Source organism: Spermophilus citellus, assembly GCF_964194105.1.
Source record: "Spermophilus citellus genome assembly, chromosome: 10".
NCBI lineage: Eukaryota > Metazoa > Chordata > Mammalia > Rodentia > Sciuridae > Spermophilus > Spermophilus citellus.
Window position 1 is genome coordinate 56,734,934 of NC_138197.1, and position 17,591 is coordinate 56,752,524.

At 34.9% G+C, this 17,591-nt stretch overlaps 1 protein-coding gene across 3 annotated transcripts in view; it reads right to left on the reverse strand.

Moving 5' to 3' along the window:
- DENND5B (DENN domain containing 5B) overlaps positions 1-17,591 on the reverse strand; it is a 185,099-nt gene that overhangs the window by 119,257 nt on the left and 48,251 nt on the right. For 2 of the 3 annotated variants that reach the window (XM_081310696.1, XM_081310694.1), the window contains exon 2: positions 2,592-2,657. The exons of the other annotated variant lie outside the window; for it this stretch is intronic. In XM_081310696.1, coding sequence (XP_081166822.1) covers positions 2,592-2,657 — 66 coding nt within the window. The remainder of the gene's footprint in view (positions 1-2,591; positions 2,658-17,591) is intronic. 3 annotated transcript variants of the gene reach the window in all.

Genomic DNA, 17,591 nt, shown 5'->3' on the forward strand with positions numbered 1-17,591 from the left:
GAGCAATGGTACCATGCTTGCTTAGCAACTGTGAAGTTCTGATTCCCCAACTACCATAGGGGGTTTAAAGAAAAAAAAAGAAAGAAACATTATTATTGAATTATCTAATTTAGTGGACAGAACACATTAAACACACTAACCTTTTTTAAAAAATGAACTATTCTAAGTTAAATTCATCACCTGATAAAATTCTGCAAAGATTAGACTATATTTTATGTAAAAAATTCAATAACAGCTGTCATATCAGTGCTTTATCTCCTTGACTAAATTAATTCCCATAAGATCTGTTATTCCCAAATGCCTTAGTTTCATAAAATGTTTTAAGATGAATGGATCTTAAATTTCCAATGTCAAAAAGTTGAGATCAAGGAATTAGAAACTTGAAGCAATTTCTTCCTGTCTCCTGTGTTTTTCTACTTTCAAAATTCTAATTAAGTGCAAAATACTAGCTGTTATAGCAAAATATAAATGCCATTTACCAGTATTTGCATAATTAAAAATATCACTAGGCAATCTGAATTACAAGTCATACTCTGACATCTTGTGACTCAATTTCCATTTTGGGTAAAAATATGAATAGGTATTAAAACACCTTTGAGTGCAAAACTTAACAGATCACAGAAGGAGGGAAAAGTCACACTATAAAATCTTGTTGGAGACTGCAATATGAAATACATAGGAGCTTTTATGAATAAGGGCACATAATTTAAATGTATTTACAGAGGCAATTAAAGTACTGTTTCTTTTAAAAAATATTTATTTATTTACTTTAGTTTTAAGTGGATACAATATTTTCATTTTATTTTTATGTGGTGCTGAGGATTGAACCCAGTGCCTCACGCATATTAGGCGAGTGCTCTTCCTCTGAGCCAAACGACAGCCCTAAAGTACTGTTTCTAATTGAAGTATTTGGTTAATGATCATTTTCCTTTGGATTTCTCTGATTTAGGCAAGTACTACATCCCTACATCTTTCCATTCCACACTTCAGTTTCTAAGAATAGAGAGCTTTCACCTCCAGAAGAGAAACTGTTAAAGAACAGAAACCCCTAAGAAGAGTTCATCAATTTTTGCACCATGACCCAAGGTTATATAAATACCAAAAAGTCAATGGAGACATGGGAAACTATCCATCAGTCAATGTAGCTAAAAGTTGAGGAGAACCAAAGTCAAAGTTCAGAACTGTTGACTTCAGGGTAAATGATGTCCTTAAGCTGATATAAAATTTTAATGTGAACACAAAATTTACTTTACTTTAGGGCTAAGAAAAAGCAAAATAAAAGAAAAATTCCCTTCTGATTCTAAAAAAACTATGCTGCTGACTGCGCTACTGATGCAGCAACAAGCATATTTTGAGATAACATAAGAAACCCTTTCTTATGCCCACCGTCATAGTCCAGAAATGCTTGTTTTTATCATCCATAAATTTTAGTAAAATATGAAACACTATAACAGTGGTAGAAAGAGCACATAATCCAGGATATAAGTCCTTGCAACACTTACCTTTTAATGATTTCCTGCCTGTTTTTGGTAAAAATAGTGATGTTATCTTTATTCACATATCAAGTTAATAATGGGACAGAGATATATCAGAAAAATCATAAAAGTGCATTCTCAATATAATTGTTCTATTACCTAATGCTACAACTTCTTGAGGATCATCGAAGCAACAAGAGATTACCTCCAAAATTATAAAAACATAAAATACACAAAACAGTAACTCAATTATAAGAAAACAAAACCACTGCCACCACCACTATCTCTACCACCATCACCACCTCTACCACCATCACCACCTCTTAACACCATTAAAGAGAGAGCAATAGGAAAGATCATTCTTAAATATACAGCGGTCTTGGCAAATATTATTTTGAAGGAAATGAGGGAAAGAATAAACTTTTCTGAAATTCTAATATCACTGTTAGGGATTCAGATATGAGTGGATGCAGTACCAGCCAGAGAAGAATATCTACTAGGAAGAACAACCTACTCTTCACATTTTGAATGTATGTTTTATAAAAAACTAACTTCGAATTCACTGCTAGGACTAAACAGAAAAAATGAGTAGGTCTGAAAATCTGGATTCCCAGGAAATGGAATTACATATAAATATCCTTCACTTAAGCTAAACTTTATCTTTTAAAAATTATACTTAAACAAACAAGAATTATAAATTTGTAGCAATAGTAATATTCTTGAGGGGGCCTGGGTTCGATCTTGGCGATTGACTTGCCAAAAACACTCCAAAAAATGAGCTTACATATTAATAATATCCTTGCCATAACTATATATAGATTGAGTAGTATTACTAAATAATCAACTAAATTTAAGATGCAATTAAGCCTTCTCTCCTAAGAAAGTAGGAAATATATGCCAAGACAGCTTAAAGACTTGTGAATATATTTTTTCAAGGCCTGAAGCAAATGAAGTCTTTATGAAAATTAAGATGCAGACAAGAGAACAGAATACAAAATAATATCTTTAGATGATCTCTCCAAACAAAACTAAATAAGGAAATGCTTATAATGGGCTTGGGGTGAATTACAATAAAGATTTCTAGTAACCCACCCTTTTTTTAACTATTATTTTTACCTGAAGTCGAATTTGTAGCTTCTTGGCTCTTGCTATGACGATCTGCTTCTAGCCATTGGTACAAAACTACATAATGTAACAGAAACAAAAAGCTTTATGAACAAAGAAAAACAAAAAAGCAAAACTGACTTTGAAGAATGGAAAATGAGAATAAAAAATTAAACAAAAACGATTAAACAAGACATTAACATAAAAAAAATACAGCTTAACACCAGTAGAATGTAGCTTATAAGCTATTAGTGATAAGAAAGCAAAAGAGAATAGGCAATTTTAACCTAATAGTGAAAGGACATTTAAATACCAGTAACAATTATTTGTATGGGGAAAAACCACACACATCCTCTCCAAAGACTAATTTCAAGGGCAGGGATTGTGGCTCAGTGGTAGAATGCTTGCCTAGCATGCATGAGGTCCTGGGTTTGATTCCTGGCACCACATAAAAATAAAAACATATAAAATAAAGGTTAAAAAAAACAGACTAATTTCAAGAGAAATATCAAGAGAAGAAAGCTAATGCTTCTATAGTGAGATATAATAATAGTAAGACAAAATGGTCAATTTTAAAATTGTATTCCAACCACTGCATACCTAGAATGGCTGAGGTCCAAAAAACTGACAATACCAAATGCTGACAAGGTTGTGAAACGACAAACTCTCTTATTGTTAGTGGGAATGCAAAACGGTACAGCCACTTTGGAAGACAGTTTGTCAATTCTCTTAAGGTTAAACATAGCTTTAAAATAATATAATCCTATAACCCCAATCTAACCATAACTAAAACATCAAATTCTAAAAGAAATAACTTATAATATATACCTGATATGTACTCATCAAAACTGTCAAAGACAATATAATGTGGCATATTGGATGGGATCTTCCAAGAGAAAAGGGATATTAGGTAAAAACTAAGGAACTAACTATTTTCTCAACTTTTTGTTTATTTAAAAATTCTCAAGAAAAACAAGTATATTTGAAAAATTATATTCGAAAGTAGGTGTGATAGGCATGCCTTTAATATATGGCAGCAGTGTTAGGCAACTATACATCCTGGCATCAAGAATAGAATACAATAGATTATTTACTTGCAAAAATAACTTTAGCAATCCAGGATCTAGAGTTCTCTGATACTGTAGAATAAAGAAGTCTTTGTTCCAGCCCATGTTAATCAAATTATTCCTTTTCTAATAAAATATGAAACAAGAAAACTTTTAAAAAGTCATTATTGTGGGCTGGGATTGTGGCTCAGCGGTACAGCGCTCACTTAGCACGGGTAGGACCCGGGTTCGATTCTCAGCACCACATAAAAATAAACGCATTGTGTTGTGTCCATCTATAAAAAAAAAAGATTCATTTTATTTCTCTGTCTCTCTCTCAAAAAATAGTCATTATTATATCTGATATAATGAAAGTATGCATATTTTTTAGGTTTAGTACTATATGTTCAACAATACTTGTAAATTATATTTATTATTTAAAAATTTTCATATTTTATTGGTACTGGGGATTGAACACAGGGGCATTTTACCTATGAGCTACAACCCTAACCCATTTTATTTTGGGACAATTTTTAGGGTCTTCTAAGTTGCCCAGGCTGGCTTTGAACTTGGGCGATCCTCTTACCTGGACCTCCCAAATAGCTGGGATTACAAGTGTCATTTTTATTATTCAAAGAATATTGAAGTGATTTTCAAATAATAAGCACAGCCTAGAAAACAAGATTCTAATTTTGAATAAATATGCTAATCTAATAGCCTATATCCAATCATAATTTCTGAGCAAAAGTTTTCTCATATATCAAATATAGACTTTTTTCTATTACAATAAGAACACATTATTATTATTAGATATCTACCTTCTACGAGAATCATTTATTCAATATATTTCTGGGAGACCATATTAATATTAGTACTCATGTTGTATTTCAATCATACAATATAAGGCCAATCTGCCCCTATTTCTAATTAATGCATTCTGTGCTAAAGAAACACCCAAGAGAACAATACTTTGCCTTCAGGAACAAAAGAAAGTCACTTACCATTAAAGTATTTATAGTGACAACACTACAGAGCTGTTCTAAGATGATTCATACTAAAACTTTTCTGCTACATAACTCAAAGAAGTAGTTGTCTGCTCAGAGCTAAAGGTAGACCTTTTCTTCCATTTCTATTAACTAATTTTTGTTGTCAATATTCTCTTTCCAGGGGGCTGGGGATGTGGCTCAAGCGGTGGCGCGCTCGCCTGGCATGCGTGCGGCCCGGGTTCCATCCTCAGCACCACATACCAACAAAGATGTTGTGTCCGCCGAGAACTAAAAAATAAATATTAAAAATTCTCTCTCTCTCTCTCTCTCTCTCTCTCTCTCTCTCTCTCTCTCTCTCTCTCTCCTCTCTCACTCTCTTTAAAAAAAAAAATTCTCTTTCCAAAATTTTATAAGGAGTCAAAAGCATGAGCAGTTCAGTTTAGGTTATATAGGGTATCAATCAACTTATATGGAATACTGCTTTCTTCCTCTTCCCCTCTTTGGAAGAAAAAAATAGTATGTAAGAATCAACAAAGTTTCTCTCTCTCTCTCTCTCTCTCTCTCTCTTTTTTTTTTTAAGAGAGAGTGAGAGAGGAGAGAGAGAGAGAGAGAGAGAGAGAGAGAGAGAGAGAGAGAGAGAGAGAATTTTTAATATTTATTTTTTAGTTCTCGGCGGACACAACATCTTTGTTGGTATGTGGTGCTGAGGATCGAACCCGGGCCGCACGCATGTCAGGCGAGCGAGGTACCGCTTGAGCCACATCCCCAGCCCTCTCTCTTTTTTTTGTACTCCACATTGAACCCAGTGGTACTCTACCACTGAGCTACATTCCCAGCACTTTTTACTTTTTATTTGAGACAGGGTTTCATTAAGTTGCCGAGATTGGTCTCAAATTTGCAATCCTCTTGCCTCAGTCTCCCAAGTCACTGAGATTTGAGTAATCACGCCTGGCTCAAAGTTCTTTAAATTAAAGATATGAATAACAAGATGGGGAAGGGGGTTAGTGAAACATTACATCTTGCTTCATGGTCTATTAAGTTATTCTAACGATGGGGCTGGGGATGTGGCTCAAGCGGTAGCGCGCTCGCCTGGCATGCGTGCGGCCCGGGTTCGATCCTCAGCACCACATACAAAGATGTTGTGTCCGCTAAAAACTAAAAAATAAATATTAAAAAAAAAGTTATTCTAACGCTGAAAAACTGGTAAGAAATGTCAGTAACAAGATTCACTGGGAAATTCTTTCTGTTAAGAATAAAATGTTAAGTAATAATATCCCAATGATTATCTGAAGTGATCAGAAGCCAGAATGGCTCAGTTCATGTGATTTTTGCTAAGTAGAAAAGGTCTCTGGCTGGGGCTGTGGCTCAGCAGTAGAGCACTCACCTGGAACGTGCGAGGCCTTGGGTTCAATCCTCAGCATAAAAGTAAATAAAATAAAGGTATGGTGTCCAACTACAACTAAAAAATAAATATTAAAAAAAATTGCTTAACAAAAAAGAAAGAAAAGAAAGGTCTCAAGAGTTTCTCTGTCATCAATGTGTTCTTTTATCCAAAGACCTTCAAGGACCTTTCCTAATATGCTCAGTGATAGCTAAGATTCAGGTTTTAATGGTACTAAGGTACTACACACCAACATATGAAATCATGCTCCTCATACATTAGGAAGAGTACAAAGGGATCTATGTGACTAAGACCTTGCCAATTCTATAAGAGGCTAGGATTTCCAAAGCTACTGTGTAACATTAAAAAAGAAAAAAGAGCAGGGTGTAGTAGGTCATGCCTGTAATCCCAGCAATCAGGGAGGCTGTGACAGGAGGATTGGAAATTCAAGGCCAGCCTTAGCAATTCAGCTTGGCCCTAAGCAACTTAGTGAGATTCTGTCTCAAAACAAAAAATATAAAAAGGTTGGGGATACACCCTTAGGCTCACTGCCCAGTACCAAAAAAAAAAAAAAAAAAAGAAAAAGAAAAAAGCCAAGTCACTTTTGGTGGAGGAAAAAAGGTCATTTTAATTACATTTCAAAATGAATATAAATAGAACAACCAAAAAGGATAAAAATGAACTGAAAGAAGCAAAAATTTCCTCTTTTGTAAGGGAAAACAAAGTTGTCCTTTCTCCTTCCACCAGAAAAACACTAAAGAAAATCTTTAAGAGCACGCTCTCCAGCCTTGAGTTCAAGGATCTCAGTTGGCTGGCTTAGCACCAAAAACCTCAATTTCAGTGCTTCCAAAACTGAGCTGGTCTTTTCCCGCAAAGCTTTTGCTCTGTTAACAGTGTCACAGTTCATGAAATCATCTAAGTATTTCCACCTATTTATTCAGCCCTTTCAGGGATTAATTTAACACTAAAAATAATTTTATCAAGAAGGGATTCATGCTCACAATTTTTAAAAATTTACTTTTATGTATCAATGTATATATGTATTTATTATTGTGGTACTGGGGGTTGAACCCAGAGCGCTCATCCCAAGCTCTTCCTATTTTTTGAGACAAGTTCTCACTAAGTTGCAGAGGCTGGCTTTGAACTTGAGATCCTCCTGCTTCAGCCTCTCCAGTTGCTCCTATTTATGATATTTGCTTTAGCACAGAGCTGGTCTCTTTGACTGACTGTAAGTTATTCTAGATTGCTAGATTGAGATTCTAGACTTCTCCCCTTCTCAACCCAGATTCCCCTACTTTATTTCCATATTCAAATGGTCACTAAATTTTGCAATCTGTACTTCCTAGGTATCTCCAAATCAGTCTTTCTTTTCCATTTCTACTCAAGTCAAGCTTAGAATACTGAGGCAATATCCTAACAAACTGGTCATATGTTATACTCCTCTTCTAATAAACTCACTTCACTCATTTATTCATTCATTCATCAGGCATTTACAAAGCTCTACAATGGGGCAGGGTGGTGGGGCGGAGGTGGCAAAGAGGTAGGAAAGACAGTGGAATGAGACAGAGATCATTACCCTAAGTACATGTATGACTGTACGAATGGTGTGACTGTACTTAATGCACAATCAGAGAAGTGAAAAATTCTGCTCCATTTGTGTGACAATGAATGAAAGAGTTTCTACTGTTATATATAACTGATTCGAACTAAAATAAACAAAAATTCTACAAGCCAAGGCACCATTCTAAGCTCTTGGGATATAATAAAACAACAGATTGTGTATTCCAAACATGGCCAAAACAGTATTTCTTGTTCCCCATATTCCTCTGAAACTCCACCAAAGAAGGTGGAATCAATGTTCTCTGCCCTTAAACCTGGAAGGGCGTATGCAACTGCCTCAAACAAAACACTCCATCCATACAGTATAAGTGATGTTATATGGCCTCCAAGGTGAGCTCATTAAAAGTGCCATGCATTTCCACCTGTTCTTCTGGGATTTGAATCTTTACAGCATAGATACAATGCTGTGAGAAAGCTACAGCAGCCATTTTGAAGCCATCTACCAGAGGCTGAATAGATGGGGTTGCCCAATCTTGGACTTTCAGCTTTCAAAATTGTGAGGTGAATAAAGTACCCAGCCTCGTATTTGTTATGGAGATAGATAACAGCCTAATACAGCTTTTTTTTTTTTTAAAGGAAATAGAAATGTGAAGTTCTTGGAATTCTGTTCTCATAATTTCTATGCATACTGCTGTTTATTTACTATACTGCATTAAAGCTGCTAAATGTTATTTCTTCCTTTAGATTTTAAGTTCTTCAATATATTATCCTTCTTTAGAGCTTTAACACCTACTTAATACTGTGCCTGGCACATATGTTTACTGAATAAATGGAAAGATGAATGGAACCTATATGCTCAGGTCTGAATTATACACATGCTTCAGGATTTGTAAGATGTATTTATTTCATCTTCACAGCAGCTGTGAAAATGATTCATTTCAAAACCCTGACTACATTAACTGAAATGTAATCAAAGGAATAAAAAACAAAAGCCCATTTTCTTTTGAACATTCTATTTATTTACTAAGTTGTATTGGGATATAAGTTAAAACCTGATACCTGCCTTATTCCAAATATAAGGCTATTTATATATTCCAAATATAAGGCTATATATATTCCACATATATTTATCTGATGTTCATCAGCAACACAGGATCCGTTTTTTTTAATTCTTTGTTTTGAATCCTGGACTTCATAGTTAACTTTTTAAAAAAACAAACTTAGTTTTTATAGAGTGACATTACAGAAAAATTGGGAAGAACACAGAGAACTCTCATATGTCTTGCAACCAATTTCTCCTATAAGCAATATATATAATACATTATAACAATTAATGAACTAGTATTGATATGTAATTATCAACAAAAGTCTAAATTTTATCCAGATTCTCTGAGTTTTTATCGAAGGCTCTTTTTCTATTCCAGAATCCTATTCAGAATACCACATTACATTTAGTAGTCATGTCTCCCTAAGTTCCTCTTGGCTATGATGGTTTCTCAGACTTTCCTTGTTTTAGATGACACTGACATTTCTGAGCACTGATGAGGTATTTTTAGAATGCTCCTCAAATGGAATTTGTCTGACATCTCCCTTATGATAAGACTATGGTTATAGGTTTGGGAGAATAAGATCATAGAAGTAAAGTGCCACTTTAATTACATTATATTGTGGGTATACTCTATCCATATGTTATCACTACTGATTCTAACCTTGATCAAATGGCTGAGATAGTGTCAGGTTTCTCCACAGTAAAGTTTCTCTTTTTTTCTCCTCTTTGCTATACTATAAAGTTCAAAAGGAAGTCACTTAACTCAGCCCATACTTAAAGAATGGGGAATTATGTCTCACCTCCTTGAGGGTGGAGCATCTACAAAAATTATTTAATATTCTCCTGCAAGGGAGATTTGTCTCTTCTCCCAATTTATTATCTGATCACTTATCTACACTAATATGGAGTCATAATTACATTTATGTTATATTTTATGTCATGATTCAATATTCTTTTATTTTGGGATTTTAATTTTTTTTTCCAGTTTTGGTCATTGAGAACTCTTTAATTTGATTCAAACCCTCAGCTATGTGATTTTTGTTTTATTTTCCATGGGTGGGGGGAGGGTTCCAGTGCTAGGGATAAAACCCAGGGCCTTCCACATGACTGTGAGCTATACTCTTAGACCTGGTGTGGTTTTTTGAGGGCTGCTTTAATTTCTGGCAGTATAAAGCTCATCTTGTATATTTCCTGCCCCATTTCTAGAAATCAGTTATTTCTCCAAGGATTTCTTCATTCCTCTAATTGGAGAATGGCATTAGAAATGAGGATCTGGGGGGCTGGGGTTGTAACTCAGAGGTAGAGCACTTACCTAGCACGGAAGAGGCACTGGGTTTAATCCTCAGCACCACATACAAATAAATAAATAAAACAAAGGGTTTTGTGTCCATCTATAACTGAAAAAGAAAGAGAGAGAGAGAGAGAGAGAGAGAGAGGGAGGGAGGGAGGGAGGGAGAGGGAGAGAGAGAGAGAAAAAGAGGATCTGGAACTGGGCAGGGTGGCACACGCTGGTTACTCCAACAACTCAGGAGGCCGAAGGAAGCAGGAGGATTGCAAATTCAAGGTCAGCCTGGGCAACTCAGTGTGACCTTGCCTCAAAATACAAATTTTAAAGGGCTGAAGATATAGCTCAGTGGTAGCATGCTCCTGGGTAAAATTCCCAGTACAGGGGGAAAAAGAAAAAAAGAAAGAAAACAGGATCTGGGTGCTGGATTACTACTAGGCTGCAGAAAATACTTCTAGGCCCTTATAGGTTAACCAATTTTTACTTCTTTTTTAAATACTTATTTTCTAAATAAATATAAGGTATAGTTGGCAACATCAGTTTGTAAATAAAATTTTAAAATCCTTTATAAGAGCACTTTGTGAAGTATCTTTCAAATCTCCAACAATATAAATTTTATTATAAAGGAGAACATTTTAAAAGGGGAAACCCCATATATTTCCTATCCCCTGGGGTCACAATCTATTTTCACTATGTTTTTTCAAAAACACTCAGAAGATAAGTTAGTTTTGAAGTTTACCTGTGGGTTTCACCCTACTCCATTTTCTTGCCTACACCTGTACACTCTTTCTCATGTACTTTATAATTTAAACTGTTCAACTAAAAGCAGCTTTATAGAAGCTATAGTTTTATAGAATAGCTTCCACTCTAATAACTTGTATTTTCTTTAAAAACTCCCATTACATTCGAAATATCATATTTGACAAATTGACAAATGTAAGGTTTCCTTCATATTTTTCACAAAGCTTTGTGCAAATTCTTTTCACAATTAGTAACTATACATCATTTGTGTAACATTAAATCACTTTGCTTACGAACATAAGATATATTACATACTTGGTTTACTTATTGAATTGTCATGTTTGGTTATTTAAGATGTAAAATGTTTGAGACAAACGAGAATCTGGATATTAAATCACAATTTAATAATATTAAAGAATTATTTAACATTTTTAGTTGTGATAACTGCCTCAGGGTAATGTCAATATAGAGGTCTAATCTTTTCCAGATATATACTGAAGAATTTTTTAAAGACCATAAGATGTTCAAAAATAGCTTTAAAATAATAAGGGGCAGAGTACAGAAGAAACATGTTTGGTATGAATTGATAATTTTTTAATGGGTACATGGGAACTCACTGCACTATTCTACTTCTATACTCAAATTCAACATGTAAAAACTTTTAAAAGTCACTAATACCAAAATAAAATAGGTCATTAACAATAAGTTTAATAAGTTTAAACCTATCTTCAGCTGGCAGGAGGTAAACATTTCAATATGTCTTTCTAAAACATATGGATTCCCTCTCTATTTCATAACACAACTACAATACCATTATGACACTAAAAAACCAATAATTCCCTAATATAAAATATTTGATTATTATTGAATTTTTCAATTATCTTATAAATGTCCCCTTTTTATGGGGTACTGGGGATTAAACTCAGGGCACTCAATCACTGAACCACATCCCCAGCCCTATTTTGTATTTTATTTTGAGACAGGGTCTCACTGAGTTGCTTACCGCCTCACCTTTTTAAAAAATACTTTTATCTACCTATGTATCTATCTATTTATTCATTTATTTATCATGTGGTGCTGAGGATCGAATCCAGTGCCTCATACATGCCAGATGAACGCTCTACCACGGAGCCACAACCCCAGCCCTACTGCCTTACTTTTACATTCACTTTTTGAATTAGCACTCCTTCTGTCTCAGCCTCCTGGGATTATAGGAAGGTGCCAGCACACATCAGGATTCAAATTAAGTCCATATTTTATGAATTGCTGATATGCTTTTTTTTTTTCTTTAACAAAATATTCACTGATTTAATTTCATTTATTGCTTAATAAATGTCACTGAACACCAGAAGTAAAACTGCCTTCAATAGTACAGAGAAAAATAAGATCAAGTCTCTGAACTCAAGAAACTCAGCATGTAATAGAGAAGACAATGAGAAAGCAAATATTAATATTCAGTATAATAAGATTTATGTAAGGTATTACATCACCATGTTTTTCAAATTAGAGTACCAAATTCACAGAGTAAACATGATTCATTATTCTCCAACACCAATTATATAAGAAAACTTTGGTATTAGAATATTATTTAAACAGCAAAGAATATTAATTTTATAATGTGGTCTACAATGCAAAATTCAAATTCACATGGAAGGCCCCTAGGAGCTATCAAGGTTCACTTTGTCTTCTACATTGGGGCTACCTGGAAAGAAATGTTTGAAAAAAAAACAATGAGAGGGACCTAAATCCTTTATTCCTTCCTCCCACCCCTCACCTGCTTATCTCTTTTACTAAAAATATAAAATGTATGTTTTTGTTCTTGTACTTATTAATAGTTTTATGTTTCTTAGTGCTGATATGCTTTTTTAAAAAAATTAGTGGTAGTTAGACACAATACCTTTATTTTATTTATTTATTTTTATGTGGTGCTGCCACAACCCCAGCCCCATAGTGTTGATATGCTTTTAAGTCTCTTTTAATCATAGGGTTTCTTTCCTACCTTTCCCTCCCACAGGAGGCTTATTTGTTGAAAAACTTGATTAGAGTTTCCACAGTTTAGACTTTGTTGACTGTATCTCATGCTATAGCTTAATATGCCTCTTTCTCTTCTGTGTTTCCTGAAAATTGATATTGTAATATAAAGCTGATGAGCTAGGATCCAGCCAGGCTCGGTGATGCATGCCTGTAATCCCACTGACTTGGGAGGCTAAGGCAGGAGGATCTCAAGTTCAAGGTCAGGCTCTGCAACTTAACTAGACCATGTCTCAAAATAAAAAAATAAAAAAGGTATTATTTCCCCTGAAGAAGGAAGACATCAGATGACATGAAAATATGAAAGATGGAGCTTAGACAGGTATGAAGAAGGAACTCTTTCTTCTCTTTGGATCTCATTCCATTATGCCTAGACCACACGCAAACTAGATATACTTAATGACTTTCCTTACTGGTGAGCCAAAGAACCTCCCATGCGGGGATACATCTTAGTTTCAGTGAAATGGCAATTCTGTATCTGAGAAAGAATGAACTCTGCAAAGGACCTAAAAAGACCAGGTGATTCTTGGAGCAATAAAAGCAGTCATATAAATATTTTTAAAATTAGGTTCCTTTCCATTTATGATTTCTTTCTATTATCATTATGGGTTTTTTGCAAAGTCTTACTATGCTTGGTTATAAGAATTAAGATAGGTTAGTGTAATAAAGAAGGAGCTATACTACCCAAATCCAGCAGGGTGGTAGCAGCAGATTGGTGGGATCCCCAGGTGAAAGTCAAGATTTGTAGTTACAAAGTTCAGCTGCCCTTACCCAAGTGTTCTTTTCTCTTGACAACTTTTCAAAACTGGGCAGTTATTAAAGGAACTTGTTTATCAGTCACCTCCATGGTTTCTCCTCTTCTATTCCTCCCCATGTATTTGTATTCCACTGCTCGTGTTTTCTTACTCTATACACTCCACCAGCTTATGCTACACCCACATTAATGACTTTCTAATCTACACGTGCACACACACACACACACACACACACACACACACACTCACACACACATACATATGTCATTCTTCTCTCCAGGTCAGTATTTCCAAGTGCCTATTGGAAACCACACTACCACAAACTAATAAACCTCAAAGTAAGGCTGGGGCTGTAGCTCAGTGGCAGAGCGCTTGCCTGGCATGTGTGAGGCAATGGGTTCGATCCTTAGCACCACATAAAAATAAATAAAATAAAGGCATCCTGTCCATCTACAAATACAAAAAAAAAAAACCCTCAAAGTATCCTAAAATGAACCTTTATATATCTCCTGGACTATCTCTTCTTCCTCTATTACTTGTGTCAATTAATGAAACCAAATGATATAATGATATTCACCAAAGTCAAAACCTGAGATACTCTTGTCCCTTCCTTCTGTTGCAAGGGAGAAATAAACTAGAATGAAAGAAATCCCTTCTACCATATAAAGTGTTCTCTATAATAAAGATGGCTGAATATTCTCATCATGTGGAGAATGATTCTTAGTTGTTGGGTTTCCAGAGCATAAATATATTATAACTAAGCCATATGTGACCGGGGGTAAGCTTAGTCTTTCTGTGTTTTCTAAAAGGAAAATGGCAATAATTGAAATTATATCATAAAAACAGTAAATATTATAAAGATTATTTCTTAAATACTTTCCCAAATTTTATGAAAATGCTCACTTTTCCCAGTAAATAAGCATAACAGCAAGTATGCCTAATGGCATTCCTGACTTAAGAGTTAGTTCTGCAGAAACTCACATAAATAATAGTTATCTCATACTAAACAAGGGGACCATAAGTATACATTAGAGAAAAGATAGCCTCCTCAATAAATGGTGCCAAGAAAAGTAGAAATCCATATGTAGCAGAATGAAGTTGAACTGCTATCTCTGACTCTGCACAAAACTGAAATCAAAGTGGATCAAGGAACTAGGCATGAGACCAGAGACCCTGCACCTACTAGAAGAAAACGTAAGCCCAACACTCCATCATGTCAGCTTAGAAACTGACTTCCTTGCAAAACTCCTAAGGCTCAAGAAGTAAAATCAAGAATCAATAAATGAAATGTTTTCAAACAAAGAAGCTTTTTCACAGTAAAAGAAATAATCAATAATGTGAAGAGAGAGCCTACAGAATGGGAGAAAAATCTTTGCCATCTGCACCTCAGATAGAGCACTAGTCTCCAGGATGTATAAAGAACTCATAAAACTTAACACCAAAAACAACAACAACAACAAATAACTCAATCAATAAATGAGCAAAGGAACTGAACACTTTGCAGAAGAAATATGAATGCTCAACAAAAATGAAAAATATTCAACATCTCTAGCAATTAGAGAAGTGCAAATTAAAACTACATTGTGATGTCATCTCACTCTAGTCAGAATGGCAATGATCAAGTAACGATAAATGTTGGCAAGGGTGTGGGGGAAAAGGTTCACTCATACATTGCTAATGGGACTGCAAATTGGTGCAAGCACTCTGGAAAGCAGTATGGAGATTCCTCAGAAAACCTGGAATGGAACCACCATTTGACCCAGTAATCCCATTCCTTGGCATATACCCAAAGGACTTAAAATATTAAAGTGATGCAGCCACATTAATGTTTATAGGAGCTCAATTCACAATAGCTAAGCTATGGAACCAACTCAGGTACTCTTCAACAGATGAATGGAGAAAGAAAATGTGATATATGTACACAATGGAATATTACTCAGCCATAAAGAAGAAATAAATTATGGTATTTGCCAGTAAATGAATAGAACTGGAGACTACCATGTAAAGTGAAATAAGCCAATCCTAAAAAAACCAAAGGCTGGATGTTCTCTCTGATATGTGGATGCTAACACACAATATGGGGTTGGGGAATAATAGAAGTTCATGAATTAAACAGAGGGAAATGAAAGGAAGGGAGAGAGGATGGGAACAGGAAAGACAGTAGAACTGAGCTGGACACAATTTTCATATATTCATATATGAGTACACCACCAATGAAACTCTACATCATGTACAATCACAAGACTGGGATACTAATTAGAATAGTTACATTCCATGTATGTATAATATGTCAAAATACACTCTATTGTCACGTATATCTAAAAAGAATAAAGAGTTCTGCATCTTCTTGTATCTGTCATTGAAAAAAACCCTCAGTTTCACAAATCTATTGTTAAGTATTGATTAGGAGTTTAAAGAACTCTATAGTTATTAATATAATTCTCTTTCTATTGCCCTACATCTAAATTTAACCATTTAATCTTATTTAACCTCCAATTAAAAAAAAATCTATCCAACTCTTTCTAACCCTAGTGCTACTACGTTAATCCAATTCATGTCATCTCTCTTCTGAATTGTTATAAATGTCATCATTGAGATGGGAATGGGAGTTCATGCCTAAAATTCCAGTGACTTAGGGATTTGATCCAGGAGGATGGCAAGTTTAAGGGCAGCCTGGGAAACTTAATGAGACAAGAAAGAAAGAGAGAGAGGGGGGGGGGAGGGAGAAAGAAAGAAAGAAAGAAAGAAAGAAAGAAAGAAAGAAAGAAAGAAAGAAAGAAAGAAAGGAAGGAAGGAAGGAAGGAAGGAAGGAAGGAAGAAAGAAAAAAGGGGTTAGAGTATATTTCAGTGGTAGAGTGCCCCAGGGTTCAATCCCCACTATAATCAATCAATCAATCAATCAATCAATGTTTTCATTGTTCTATTGATCGTCAGTCTTGCTCTCCACTAACCCCTACTCCATAATACAGCTAAGAAAACTTTCCAAATATAAATCTCATGATACTCCCATTCAAACCTTTTAATAGTGCTTCATCATTATAATTCATAAAATATTAGGCTTGAATAATCTTTAAGAGATTATGCAGCCTTCCTTATTTTACGTTAAGAGGATATGGATGTTGCTGTGGTTTAAATTAAAGTCTCCAGAAACTCAAAGACAGTGTCCTCTATTAAATGTCTACCTCTTCACCTTTATGCCAGGTGCAGGGCAAAGCATGAGCACAGACTCAATACATATAGGCTAAGTGACATTTCTCAAATGCAATATATAAGCTTTTAAGAACTATTCAAATACATCATTTTTACTAGGATTATTAGCAACCAAATCTTTCAAGTGACTTTTAATCAATATATGATTAAAAGTATCATATATTAGTAGTATATATCATATATTACCTTCTCATCTCAAAACTGATTAAAACTATCTGAATTTCACTCAATGCGTAATACTTGACTAACATAGCTAGTTGTTTTTTTTTTAAATCCTTTTTGCTTCATGCTGTGCTAATTTAACCTCATCTTGGTAAACAAGAAAACGGTCCTTATTTGACAGACTCTAGCTGCAGCAACTGCAGCTGGCCTGTGTGAAAACCAATTTTGTTCATTCTTTATCCTGGCAGGGATCCCTGCCCTAGAATTGTTTGGGGACTAATCAGCATTAAACCTGTGTCAGAAAGGTTACTGAAAGCACCCCCAGAATAAGGCCTTGGTAACAAGGCTTTTCAGGAAAGGGATTAAGGCAAATGCAGCAGCTATGTAAAAATCTATGCAAAGAGTTTTGCTCATGATAGTAAAATTTTAGGTCAGCTTCTCTTCTGACTTCGGCACTTCTCCTGTGGAAATGACTTAGAAAGGGCATATTGGGAGAAAAGAGATACATCAAATTTATTGTATTTCTTTCTTTCTGGGCACTTGATAGCTATCCAGGATATATTACTAGCCTCAGATGGTAGCAAATAAGAAATCTGCATACTTAGCTACTCTCTGAAGTTGAAAACAATTACATGACTTCTCTTGGGGTATTCTTGTGAGTTAGGGAGCATGATTTTTCTAAAGGATGAATTAACGGTATCAGAAACAGAAGACATGCCTAAAAAGATGAAGAGTAGATGTAAAAAACTCTGTCTAAAAATTCCATTAAAGAATGAATTCCTGGGCCGGGGATGTGGCTCAAGCGGT